The sequence below is a fragment of the Triticum urartu genome, chromosome 3 (assembly GCF_003073215.2).
Source record: "Triticum urartu cultivar G1812 chromosome 3, Tu2.1, whole genome shotgun sequence".
Taxonomy (NCBI): Eukaryota; Viridiplantae; Streptophyta; class Magnoliopsida; order Poales; family Poaceae; genus Triticum; species Triticum urartu.
Genome location: NC_053024.1, coordinates 416429986 through 416441436, shown reverse-complemented (window position 1 = coordinate 416441436; position 11451 = coordinate 416429986). Strand labels below are relative to the sequence as shown.

Sequence of the window (11451 nt, the reverse complement as noted above, 5' to 3'; positions counted from 1 at the left end):
ATTCACTCGAGAGAGTAGCTATCCTATATATACATATGTTGATCCGCACTATCATATTTATCTCAACATGCATATATGCCACATCACCACACATGCCGCCTCATCAATTATTTTTTCAATCTTCTTAATTGCATGCTCCACCCAACTAGCAATGTAAGCATGCTTGCATGTAAAAATGTCTACCTCAATGCATAATCATGTGTGGAAAAAAATTACAATGTAGAATAATCACATGATATTATTAATCTAAATATTTATGGTCTACACAATAAAATCTCATTAAAATATATTGCAACCAGTTCTGGCCGCTACGAGCGAGGTATCCTCTAGTAGATATAAATATAGATTTGGGTGCATGTGCACCCAGGAATCGAATGCCCCTGTTGATGCATCCATCCCCTTTGTAGCCTCCCGTTTTTGTGCGTCGTGTGCGTACTGTGCAGAGTCTTCCTTGTCTCACACTTCGCCGCCCATGAATGCATCGTACGTGCATGCAGCTGACCACTGCAACATGGAGAACTTGAGCTCTCCCGTCCCGTGACGGGAGCGGATGGTACTTGCTTCTCGATAGACAATCGTCTGAACTTGCATGGTGCTCTTCCAAGTGGCGGGCAGAAATGGAACCGAAATATTCCTACCATGCCAACCAAGACAGCCAATATTTTACAGTGCCGCAAAAGGGTGCACAAAATACAAATACAAGGCCCTCTTCTTAAGGGCAACAATAGCTAGTTAGGGTTGCAAGAGCATCTACAACCCGAGGTCCTATGTCCTCCCGAAGTCCGGGCGGCCTCTGGATCACTAAAGTAAATTGTCACTCAATCGGACCTGGCAAATTTAACGCAAACGTCCAGGCTGACCGATATCCCTCATGCCCAGGTCATATGTGGGGCAGATATAAGGACGATCGGGCGCGTCCAACACGTTAGATCCGGCCCACGCTGATCCACCCCGACCTTACCAATATGCATCCCTATCTGCATCCTAGACCAAACCCTAAACACTTTGCTTCATTTTCACAGTCAGCTCCCAACCTCCTTTCCGACATGGTGCGCAGTGGATCCAAGTCAAAGATCTCCGGATCCATCGACTGGGACCTCATTCCATGCGGGGATGAGGACTTGGTCGTCCGGCTAGCTCTCCGCTTGTCCTGGGAGTAAATCCCAGCTCGCAGTTGAAGTCGCTTCGGCGGGTTCCTATGCAAATGACACTTGGATCCAGCGGCATCTATGGCTCGAGGCACGTTACCGCGGCAAAGCCGGGCGTGCTGACCATTGGCTGGAGGTACATGGCGCTGGACCGACATCCCCATGTTGGTAACGCAACCCATGTGATGGCGCCTCACCCCCGCGGCGGAGGACTCCGAGTCCGAGGTCAACACCAGTAGGCGGCACGGCCCAACACCTGTGGAGCACCAGCATGCCCACCGTGCGAGGACGGGGACGTGGCAAGCCGCGAAGGCGAAGTCGCATGCTACCTCAGGCAGGCACGAGGAAGCCCTTCGTGTCTGCATCGCCGCAAAACAGCAAACCCGGATCGCGCGTGCGCTTGCAAAGGAGCAAAATCGGGTGGTCTGTTCCCTCTTCGAACTGACCCCAAAGAGTAGGAGCCCGGTGACAGATCGGACAGCTCAAGCAAGAGCAGATCCGACTCGATACGTATTGTGTCTTTGACAGCTACTTCTGCAACGAAGACGGCAAGAGCAAAGGCAAGGGCGGCCACGGGTGAAGTTCATCCATTGTCGTATCATTCGTAACTAGTAGAACATGTTTAATTTTGGTAGTCCGATGAAATATATGAACTTCCTATGATATATGTGCGTTGAACTACATGCTTGAGTTTAACATTGCATGGCATTAGTACGGATTTGGGGATTTGCTTTGAGGGACATTGTTGTGGAAGCAGACTTTTGAGGTATGACCCAAAATTTTCCTGAAAATCAATTTTCATTTTTTTTCTTCAGTCACGGTTCATGGACACGTTTGCAAATGTATAGGGGACCAGATTTGCCCGGTCCAGCTGTAGATGCTCTAACATTTTTGGTTGGGCATGGCAGGGATACATTTCTAAACAAAGGATAATTAGTTGGGAACTGAAATGCAAAATAAGCATGTTCACTTTGATGGCAATGTGCAAAAATAAGCATATTCACTTCGACAGTAATAATCACAATACAAGAAACTAGTGGAGCATTTAACAAGTGTTTCCACCCACATTTTTCAGGCAGAGGTACAGATGGGCCCAAATTTGGCAATTACACGACATGGGCCCTTTCCGGCATAAATGAATACATCATGTAGGGTTTCCACTTTCACGAGGCCCATCAGATTTTGGTGATACATTCTCAACATTCAAAATTTCACATCACCACAACCATTTGTGAACTCTAGACATTACAGCAGAGCCTGGACAAAGATATACACAAATAAAATTAATGCTGCCTCACCACCCCAATGATGCTGAAATCGAGAAAACCCTAAGCAAGAATACATTCTCTAACCTCAGGAAGGCTCTTTCCTGAAGCAGCTTCCTTGGGGCTAACAACAAAGGCAACCCAGTTTCCACTGACAAGAAAATGCACTATCGCCTGCAACCATGTTTCAGGAAAGTGTAATGCTCATCATATACAAGGCTTGAACGATGTGAGCTATCCAGTGCCGTTTGCAGAACGAAGAACATGGACACTCCTGTATTTGCTACAGTAAATCAAGAAAAGGTGGCTGCTCTGATGAAACATTGGAATTGGGAGTCCGTGATGCTCGGGAGAGGGCTGACTGCCCTTGATTTCTACCACGCCCTCTTCCAACAGCAGCAGATGGAGGAGGGGCAAGCCTGGGTGGGCCCTGTGCGCCACTGGATAACTGTGATAGTGAACCAAAATCAGATTTTGGTTGCCTGATGCTCTGGCCTCCAATGGAACTAGCTGCATTGGGGAGACCTGAGCTCGGTCCTCCAATTGGATTTCCATATCCCAGAGATGAGTTGCCTTGGTTCAAATAGCTGGCAGTTGAATTCATGCCCATTATATTTGTATTGTTTGGTTTCGCTGACCAGCTCACCTGGTTTGTTTTCAGTTGTCCATGCGAAGTACTGCTACCACCAAACCCCATGTTCCCTGTATTCAACCCAGAAATACTTTGATTTGTGCTTGGCAGGCGCTCCACTGCTGAAATGCTGGCTGCGCTGCTTGGTTTGGGGGGCCAGTCGGCAAAAGGATCAACATCATCAACCCCATCATTAGACAGCCCTCCAGATTTACTATCCTTGTTAGCTGAGAATGGTGCATTAAAGTCAGATGATGTGCTCATTCTAGGAGGCCACTCAATGTCAACAGGAACACATGAACCGGAAGTTTGATGTCCTGAACTAGGTGCAAGAGATTGCAGAGATGGAAGTGGTTGTGCAGACGGGATTGTAGACGCTGCAACCTGAGTAACTGTCGATGGCTGCTTCGTTTGAGTACTAAGATCAAAGGGAAGTGTTGAGGGTTGGTTTGTTTGGGTACTGAAATCAAAAGGGTCTTTTGAGGGTTGCTTTGTTTGAGCACTAGAATCAAAAGAGAGTGGCGGGGCACTGGTTTTCTTAGTAGGGCCCCAGTCTTCATCCCAAGAAGTGCTCTTTGCAGCTGGCATTTGTCCAGTCTGTCCCAGGCCTCCTGAAGTTGGCTTAGAATGAATCCCATTTGAGATTGAAGGCGATACTTTTACCTCTGTATGCCCATTATCCGTAACTGTCACGCCACGCTTCTCTTCAATCTTGCTGTAGAAGCACACAGTAGTTTAGTTGATAAATTAATTGCTCCATGGAGAGTAAAACTGATTGATTGAATATAGTAACTAGTACCTTGTGATATCCTTGACAAATAGGATATACTTCGCAAATTGCTGTACATTCAGTTGTTGTGCCGTGAGCAATGGGAAGACTAGAGGAACCACATGTTCCGCAGCAAACTCAACACCACACTGGATTAATGAGAATTTAGTTACATAGGGGTACTGGTAGAAGGTAAATAAATTGGCAAGGAGTGCTGGAAGTTCAGCGTTAGTGAACAAACATATCAAGGGTAACCTGTTTATAAATCGCATTAGCAACTCCAAGGGTGCACATAAGGGTTGGGGCAGAATGGTCAACAGCTGTGCAACGCCGAAGAGTCTGCAAGATCTCTACTATACCTGTTTTATCCAACGATGGAACAAGATCTCCTAAACAGCGCAAAGCATTTACTCGCACCTACATTTGCAGGGCACTTACGATCATAAGAAAGCACATGTTCAAAGGCAGTAGCAACCAGCAGATATTTGGAAAAATTGAGTATGTCTTAATTCAGCAATACCCAACAGTGCCGTGATAGAACAATCATGTGAAGTAAACTAAGGCCCAACAGATGCGGTACCCCGCAATCCTACACCACTAAATATAAACTCTGCACTATATATTGCTAGGTAAACCTTAATTCAGCAATCAATAATGTCCAGAGCAACTTAGAAAGGACTATTCACAAGCATTGTTACGAATTTGGGCAGAAAACCAGCATTGTTAATATTGTAATAAATGACGGTAAAATGTCTATAAACAGAGCAGAAGACAGATAATGAGCTTCATGACAAAGGGCATAAGTACACTGTACACAAGAAAAATCATATGTTTCATTATGTCATGGCCCTTATCTTTATATTTTCCTTTTCATGTGCAACAGTGTCTGCTAAAACAGGAATGAAGACGGCAATTTAGTCTCAAATATTTATATAGCCTGGCCATTCATCAAGAGCTTTATTATTATGGTCGTTTGTTGCACAAGCATATTGACCAGATTAATGTTAATAAATAAATTACTGGAATCAAATCATATACTGTGCATACCGCAGCAACTGTAGTTTTCAAAGCTAATCCATGCACGCGTGGCAGCACAGACTGTTTCAGTAGCTGCAAGAAGAAATCCATACATGAATACATAATGTAGATGCATTATTCACAAAAACAATGAATAAACACATAATGTGGATTATTATTCATATAATAACTTGGTAAGCTCATCCATCATCTGAGACATAATCCAAGCAATCGGTTAGAAAAAATAATTCCTTGATGGTGAACAAAAGAAAGAGCAATTAAAACTCAATGGCTGTTCATCAATTTAGCAAATAAAAAAACAAGGTTAACCTTCATGTCAAGTTGTCGAGACAGTGTTACTGTTCGTCGCAAAACTTCTTCCTGCAGACGGGGATCAGTATCATCATAAGCCCGTACCAGCATAGGAAGGATATGTGATATCAAATGTTCGTTTGTGGCCTGCAAGGGGTAATACAGCAACTATAAGTTAATAACGGCAGGGGTCCCAAACACAAATGGCAGATTCCACTAAACTTTAGTTTGTAAAGATCCTTCAGGGATCAAGATCAACATTGCATTCAACCATAGCGAAACCTAACAGGGCTAAAACAAGAATCGGAATTAGTTTACTTCATAAATATACATAATTACCTTGCTAATAATGAGATCAGCACGCTTCACAAGCAAAAGAAGAGTTTCACCTGATGCTGAAGTAAATACTGGAACAAGAGCAGGCAATGTTGACAGCTCAAAGTCATCTTTATCCTGCAGAACAGAAAGAGGGCATTAAAAAATGATCTTCAGAAGTTGGTATTACTAAAAAAAATGCAGCATGGCATAGCTTCAAATTACATTGCTTTCAATAACTACTCCCTCCGTCTCATAATATAAGAAGAGCATTTTTTACACTACACCAGTGTCAAAAACGTTCTTATATTATGGGACGGGAGTAAGAACTATTTTAAATTGAGGTGTCATACGGGATAATCCAATTCTGGTAGGTTAGCATGCGTTGAATCAAGAATGAGCTAAACCACAGAAAGAGAGGTTACAACACATGTACATAGATATAAGAAACTAGCCAGATAAGCAGATACCAGGTTGAGCTACGTGCCAGTTGTTAGAATTAATTAACCATGACACCTTGCTGTTAGCCAATAATCCATATATAAAAGATGGTACTATGTATTAGGAGAAGTACCTGTGATTCTGCTATTGTCAGAACCATGGGCAAAATCATTTGCTGCATGACCATGTTGCGTAGCTCGGCACAAAGAGGTGGAAGAACCTGGTCGGAAAATGAGTCAGCTATCAAAAAGAAAATGTGTCAACTGAGCATTACAATGCATGTATATTTAATTGAATAAGTGAGATTCAGATGAACACCATGTGCAAATTAAAGTTAATCACACACATCATTAACAAATTTATTGAAATAGGGGACCAGAAAATTAGAATTCAGATGGATCAATGAATGAACCGATTCAGTTCTGTAATATAGAAATGAGCCAGGAATTTGAGGTGTGGAGATTTTTTTCTTTGTTTATCATATTACAAACTTTAGTTGTTGGCAGCCTCAACATTTTCCAGAAAACAAGTACGCCCTCAAAATTAGCTCTTTCTTTTGAACGGAGCTTCAGGCCACAAGGAAAGTTGAGCACTGGATACTTGATTGAAATAGAAACTTTAGAGTTTGAGCAGTTTATGGCCGTTTAAGCAATAAAGTTTTATCATGCATCTGAGGAAGGCACGAAAGAGCAAGTAAAGATTTTTATTGGACATACGTAATTACAGCTCCTCTGAACAATTTTGACTGTAACAAAGTAAAGAGAATGGATTGCACATACTTTATATCGAAGAACTCGGGAATCAAAGTCTTTCCACATATCCGATAATGCTTTCAGAAATTCTGTCTTCTGCATATTATCTCTCTCCTGAAAAGGATATTTTATTAACATCAGAACCATCTGCAGATAACAGTCTAGCAAGTAACTGAAGCTTAAATTGGTCAGTTGTGATTCTCAGGTTGCAAAGAAGAAAGCTTGATACACATAGCAGTGAAACTCAAAAGGTTTAAACTTATCTAGGAGAAATGAAAGGAGTCATAAATACATACAAGCAAATGGTCAAGGAAACGAAGAGCTCGCAACCTTGTATCATGCCGGAAGAAAGAAGAGCCTGTAAGAAGGAAAAGGGTAATGTATCAAAAGCATTTCAACCTACTGTTAGTGCTGTCAGCAGTTAACACCATTAGTGACAACATCCAGAAACTCCATTCTACAAGCACTTATGCACCAAATAAGGAAAACACAACCGCTACTTTACCTGTGAAGGCCATCGCACTAGGGCGTGATGCTGCATCAACTGATAGCATATTTCGCAAATCAGCCACCAGATCAGTAGGAATATTAGAAAAGGCTTCACTTGTTAAATATGTCAATGAATTCATATACTGCAATAACAGGGGACATGTCAGTATATTTTCTGCACATGCAACCGTAGCATAAGTCAAAGGTAGAGCCAAATTAAATACATTCTATTTTGACAAAGCATGTGCCAGATTAAAGACATACCATTTTCACATTGTTATGGCAATCCAGAAGTGGTCTATGAGCAACTAAGTGGTAAGCCAGGCATCCAAAACTGAATATGTCACAGGTAGAGCCTACTTTAGAATCACCACTGCGAACCAATTCTGGTGCAGTATAGTTCAGAGATGGTTGAAGAGGTAAAGCTGTGTCTTCGACATCATAGTCCTAAAGAGCAATCAAGCATATAAAAAGGTTATGATTCTTATTTATACTTTGCTAATCACAGCGACAGTATCAGCAAAAAATAGCAAGTGTGCAAAGAATATGCTTAGTTGCATAGGATGTTTAGCTGTTCACAAAACCATTCTGAACAAATAAAATGACAATTTCTGTCCACCGCAGCATATACGCGGTTATAGAGCTAAGCAAATCCATGTTATCTGCAAATACCTTAAGCAACACTGCAGAAGTTGTAGCACATATTTGGTGGAAAATATATATTCATGACTAGGAAAAATTCTATGGGAGATAAATAGAGATTTTCTGTCCAATTTAGTGCTGTGCTCCAGTGCAATCTACATAGGCAGGACTTAAGAGAATACTAAGCAATTCTATAGAAGTACTCTGTTATGACTCAAAGAAAGAAGATGCCAACTAGTTAATATAGCGAAAATGGTAAAACAAATCAGCTACATTACTTACGAAGTACAATGTCATAAGTACTAACCGAATAATGGAATTGCTGCGATGATGCCAAACCACCTGTGGCTTGGTCAACAGAAAGAGCAAAACCAAAACCTCCAAGCTTCCAAGATCCACTTGAAGTTATAAAGACTGTCTGCAAAAGAGACCAAGTTATTACAGCATAGAAGTGAAAACATGCGCACGCTTATAAGCAGCAACATCAAAATCATGCAAGGGCATTAGAATAGACTAAAGACTGCTCCCATTGTTTCTTATAACTGTCCTCACTTAGCCTATTCTAAAGCATTAATGAGGTTTGGAAGTGAAGTACTGCATTAAGATACTATTTTTATTTCCTCAATAGACATTTATTTTGAAAGGAGACTCCTGATGCCAGGGACAGTTGTAGTGAAATGGAAAAAAATTAAGCCTTCTACGGGATGGATGATTCGCAGGTACTATTAAACTCTGTGCTACCAACCATGATGTCAGAACAGAAAATTTACCAAATAATCAGTATAAAGACAATAATATGTATTAAGCATTAGAGAAGGTTTGAATTGATTTTGTTGAGTAACTAAGTGCAAGTATAAAGCAGAAGGATATAATGGCCAGCCAGCCTAGACAGTATGGTGCAAATAAACAATAAAGCTAGTTTAATGACGGGGGAAACTAATGAGTGCACAAAAAAATATATATAATTACAGGAAATAAAACCACGCAGAAATCTGCTACGTTGCAACCTCAGGTGATATAGCTCGATGTGCAAGATGGGCATTGTTATGGAGAAAATCCAACGTCTCTGCAACTTGTAGCAATCCATGTTTAATCTCCAGTATCCCCATTTCCTGGAACACAGCCGAAAAATAAGCAAACCATAGTAGAGGCGAAAACCAACCAATTGCCATGCGCTACTGACCCCCACAGAGTTCCATGCAAGAAAAATTCTACAAGGACCCAACCAGAGAAGATATTTACGAGTGCATTGGTTGACAAGCTTACTCGATAGCAATCTAACTCCCTGAAATATCACTTGAAAAACTAACAATTTTATAATGGAAGAAATCAACACAGCCTGACCCAAAACCTATTGTTAGTGAAGTCAATCATGTTAATCTCGTATGTTCCTACCACATGTCAATGGCGGAGCCACCCTGGGGTACAATGATGCCACGAGATTTTTACAAATAGTGCATAAGTAACAAGACTGGAGAAATGCCACAGGACTTCACACGATTTCAGTAGAATGAACCCACTAAAGGAAGTTAATGTGAAGAAAGGCTTGTTGTGAAGTTCTAAAAATATAGGTGATTCCATTTGGTGAAATTTGCGGATACATCACTCTGAAATGACACATTCGATATCATGGATTACACTGGGCATTCACCATGGTGCTAAATACTGGACAAATTGGGCAAAACTATCAGTTTCTCACTCTCGTCTATATGAAAACAGACACTGATCACCTCAACTTGCTTGCTGGCGGTGACTGATCACTAGTTACTACCAGTGAGTAATGTAACCATACCCACCCACACTGATACTAACAGTATACTTGAACTAAATCGCCCATTTCACGAACTCTAGCCTCCATAGCATCCACTTAATTGCGAAGGTCCAAAGCTAGATGTTCAGAAATGATCGAGATCAAACAAAGGCGTGAGTGCTATGTTTGTACCATGCCCTTGAGCTCCTTGGGCACCTTGCCCACGTTGTCGAGGCACCCGAGCGCATTGGAGACGGAGGCGAAGAGCGGCTCAGTGACCATGGCCATGGCAGCCTTGGTCTCGTCCAGCGCCTGCACGACGTGGAGCACACCCGGATGACGCAGCCGCACGAGGCGCGCGGCGTCAGCGCGTGCGAGGTCGAGGAACGCGTCCTCCGCCGCCCTGGAGAGCCCGGCCCGCGCCCGCGCCTCGGAGAGCGCGCGCTTGTCGAGCACCCAAACGGAGACGACGGGGTACGGCGTGGATGCCGCCGCGTCCCGCGGCCGCGCCGTGTAGATCCGCCACGCGAGCCCCGGGCCGCCCGAGCCCGCCTGGTCGAGCAGCTCGTAGTCCTGCAGCGGCCGCGGGCCCGTGACCTCCTGCACCGTGGTGGTCACCGTCTTCTCGATCACCGCCGACGCCTTGGCCAGCGCCTGCTGCAGCGTCTTCATGTTGAGCGACATCTCGTTCGCCGGTGCCCGCGCCGGCGAGATCTGGGAGCCCCTCCGCTGCTGTTGTCGACGGGGAATTTGGTTGGAACTTCTGGGGGTCGGTGGCTCGATCGGTCGGTGGCAGCGCGTGTTTGGTAATTTACGGGTATTCTTAATTGATTTTCTAATTTCAATCGATTTGTTGGGGGACGAGACTCATGTGACTGTGAGAACCCGCGAGGAGGATGCTTCGTCGGCAAGGAAAAGAGAGGAAGGATGAAAGGTTGGGATCCGGTGGAGGCCGGATTTTCATTTAACACAGTCAGGTCGAGGTGTCTGGTCAATGCAGTTAATTAATTACGAACGTGGAAGTATCAACATTTTTTTAAGGTTAGAAGTGTGAACAATTAGGAACACGGTTATTCTGCGAGTTAGGCTGGTTGTAATGGCGAGTATCATATGCTAGTATAATATTAATATATATAATGCACAATGTCGTAAGTTAGTATCATAGATGACTTCATTTATTGTTATGCATGACACATCCGGATCATGATATGATACTCAACCATCTCTTTCTTTATTTAATTCTATGCCACTTCATTAAATTGCCTAGTTGGCATGCGTATCTATGATACTCTCGTTACGACCAGCCTTAGAGATACACGTTAAAATGTTCAATTAACTGGTAATTATGAAGTTCCCGCAAAAAAACTGATAACTATGAAGTTGTAGAAAAATTGACTACCATGAATATTCATCGTTCCGAAAAACTGACTAATATGGTTTGAAAAAAGTGAAAAGTACTACTCCTTGCGTCTGAATTATAAGATGCTTTGGATTTCAATATGAGCTATATGCAGACTGAAATAAGTGAACAAACATACTAAAACATGCATATATGCATTCGATTTAGAACAAAAGTTTGAGCGTCTTATAACAGTGAATGGGAGGAACACTATCCTTTTCTTAAAGTATCTCTTATTAATGTCCTTGCGAGAAATTGGTATCTAAAATGAAGCAAAATGGCAACAACAAATTGGTAGAGCCCACCTGTCATGATATTCATGTTAGTCTGTCACGCCTCTCCATTGGAGCAACCGATAATCACATCATCACGCTCTGCATAGGGTCACATGAGGGAAATTGTGTTATGTCGCGGCCCTCATGTGCAAGATGAGACATGTTGTCCCGCCTCTCTCATCACGGCCTTTGTCCTTATCGGTCGTGGTCGTCATGTCTCCTCCACCTTTCCCTTCCTTTGTCATC

General features: G+C 42.9%; 1 protein-coding gene across 2 annotated transcripts; it reads right to left on the bottom strand.

The window, feature by feature from the left end:
• Nucleotides 1-2131: 2131 nt before the first annotated feature.
• On the bottom strand, nt 2132-10449 carry LOC125544172 (SCY1-like protein 2 A). 2 transcript variants are annotated; one of them, XR_007299303.1, is made up of 15 exons: nt 9724-10449; nt 8789-8893; nt 8089-8199; nt 7404-7586; nt 7156-7282; nt 6947-7008; nt 6678-6764; nt 6032-6118; nt 5482-5595; nt 5161-5289; nt 4861-4923; nt 4069-4230; nt 3844-3962; nt 2501-3759; nt 2132-2405 (listed from the first exon to the last, which is right to left on the bottom strand). XR_007299303.1 is itself a non-coding variant. In XM_048707761.1 (14 exons), the coding sequence occupies exons 1-14, from the start codon at nt 10213-10215 to the stop codon at nt 2697-2699; spliced, it is 2904 nt and encodes a 967-aa protein (XP_048563718.1). In that variant the 5' UTR covers nt 10216-10449; the 3' UTR covers nt 2132-2696. The 2 variants fall into 2 exon arrangements, 1 of the variants encoding a protein (XP_048563718.1); XM_048707761.1 differs by having other exon boundaries at nt 2132-3759.
• Nucleotides 10450-11451: the final 1002 nt, after the last annotated feature.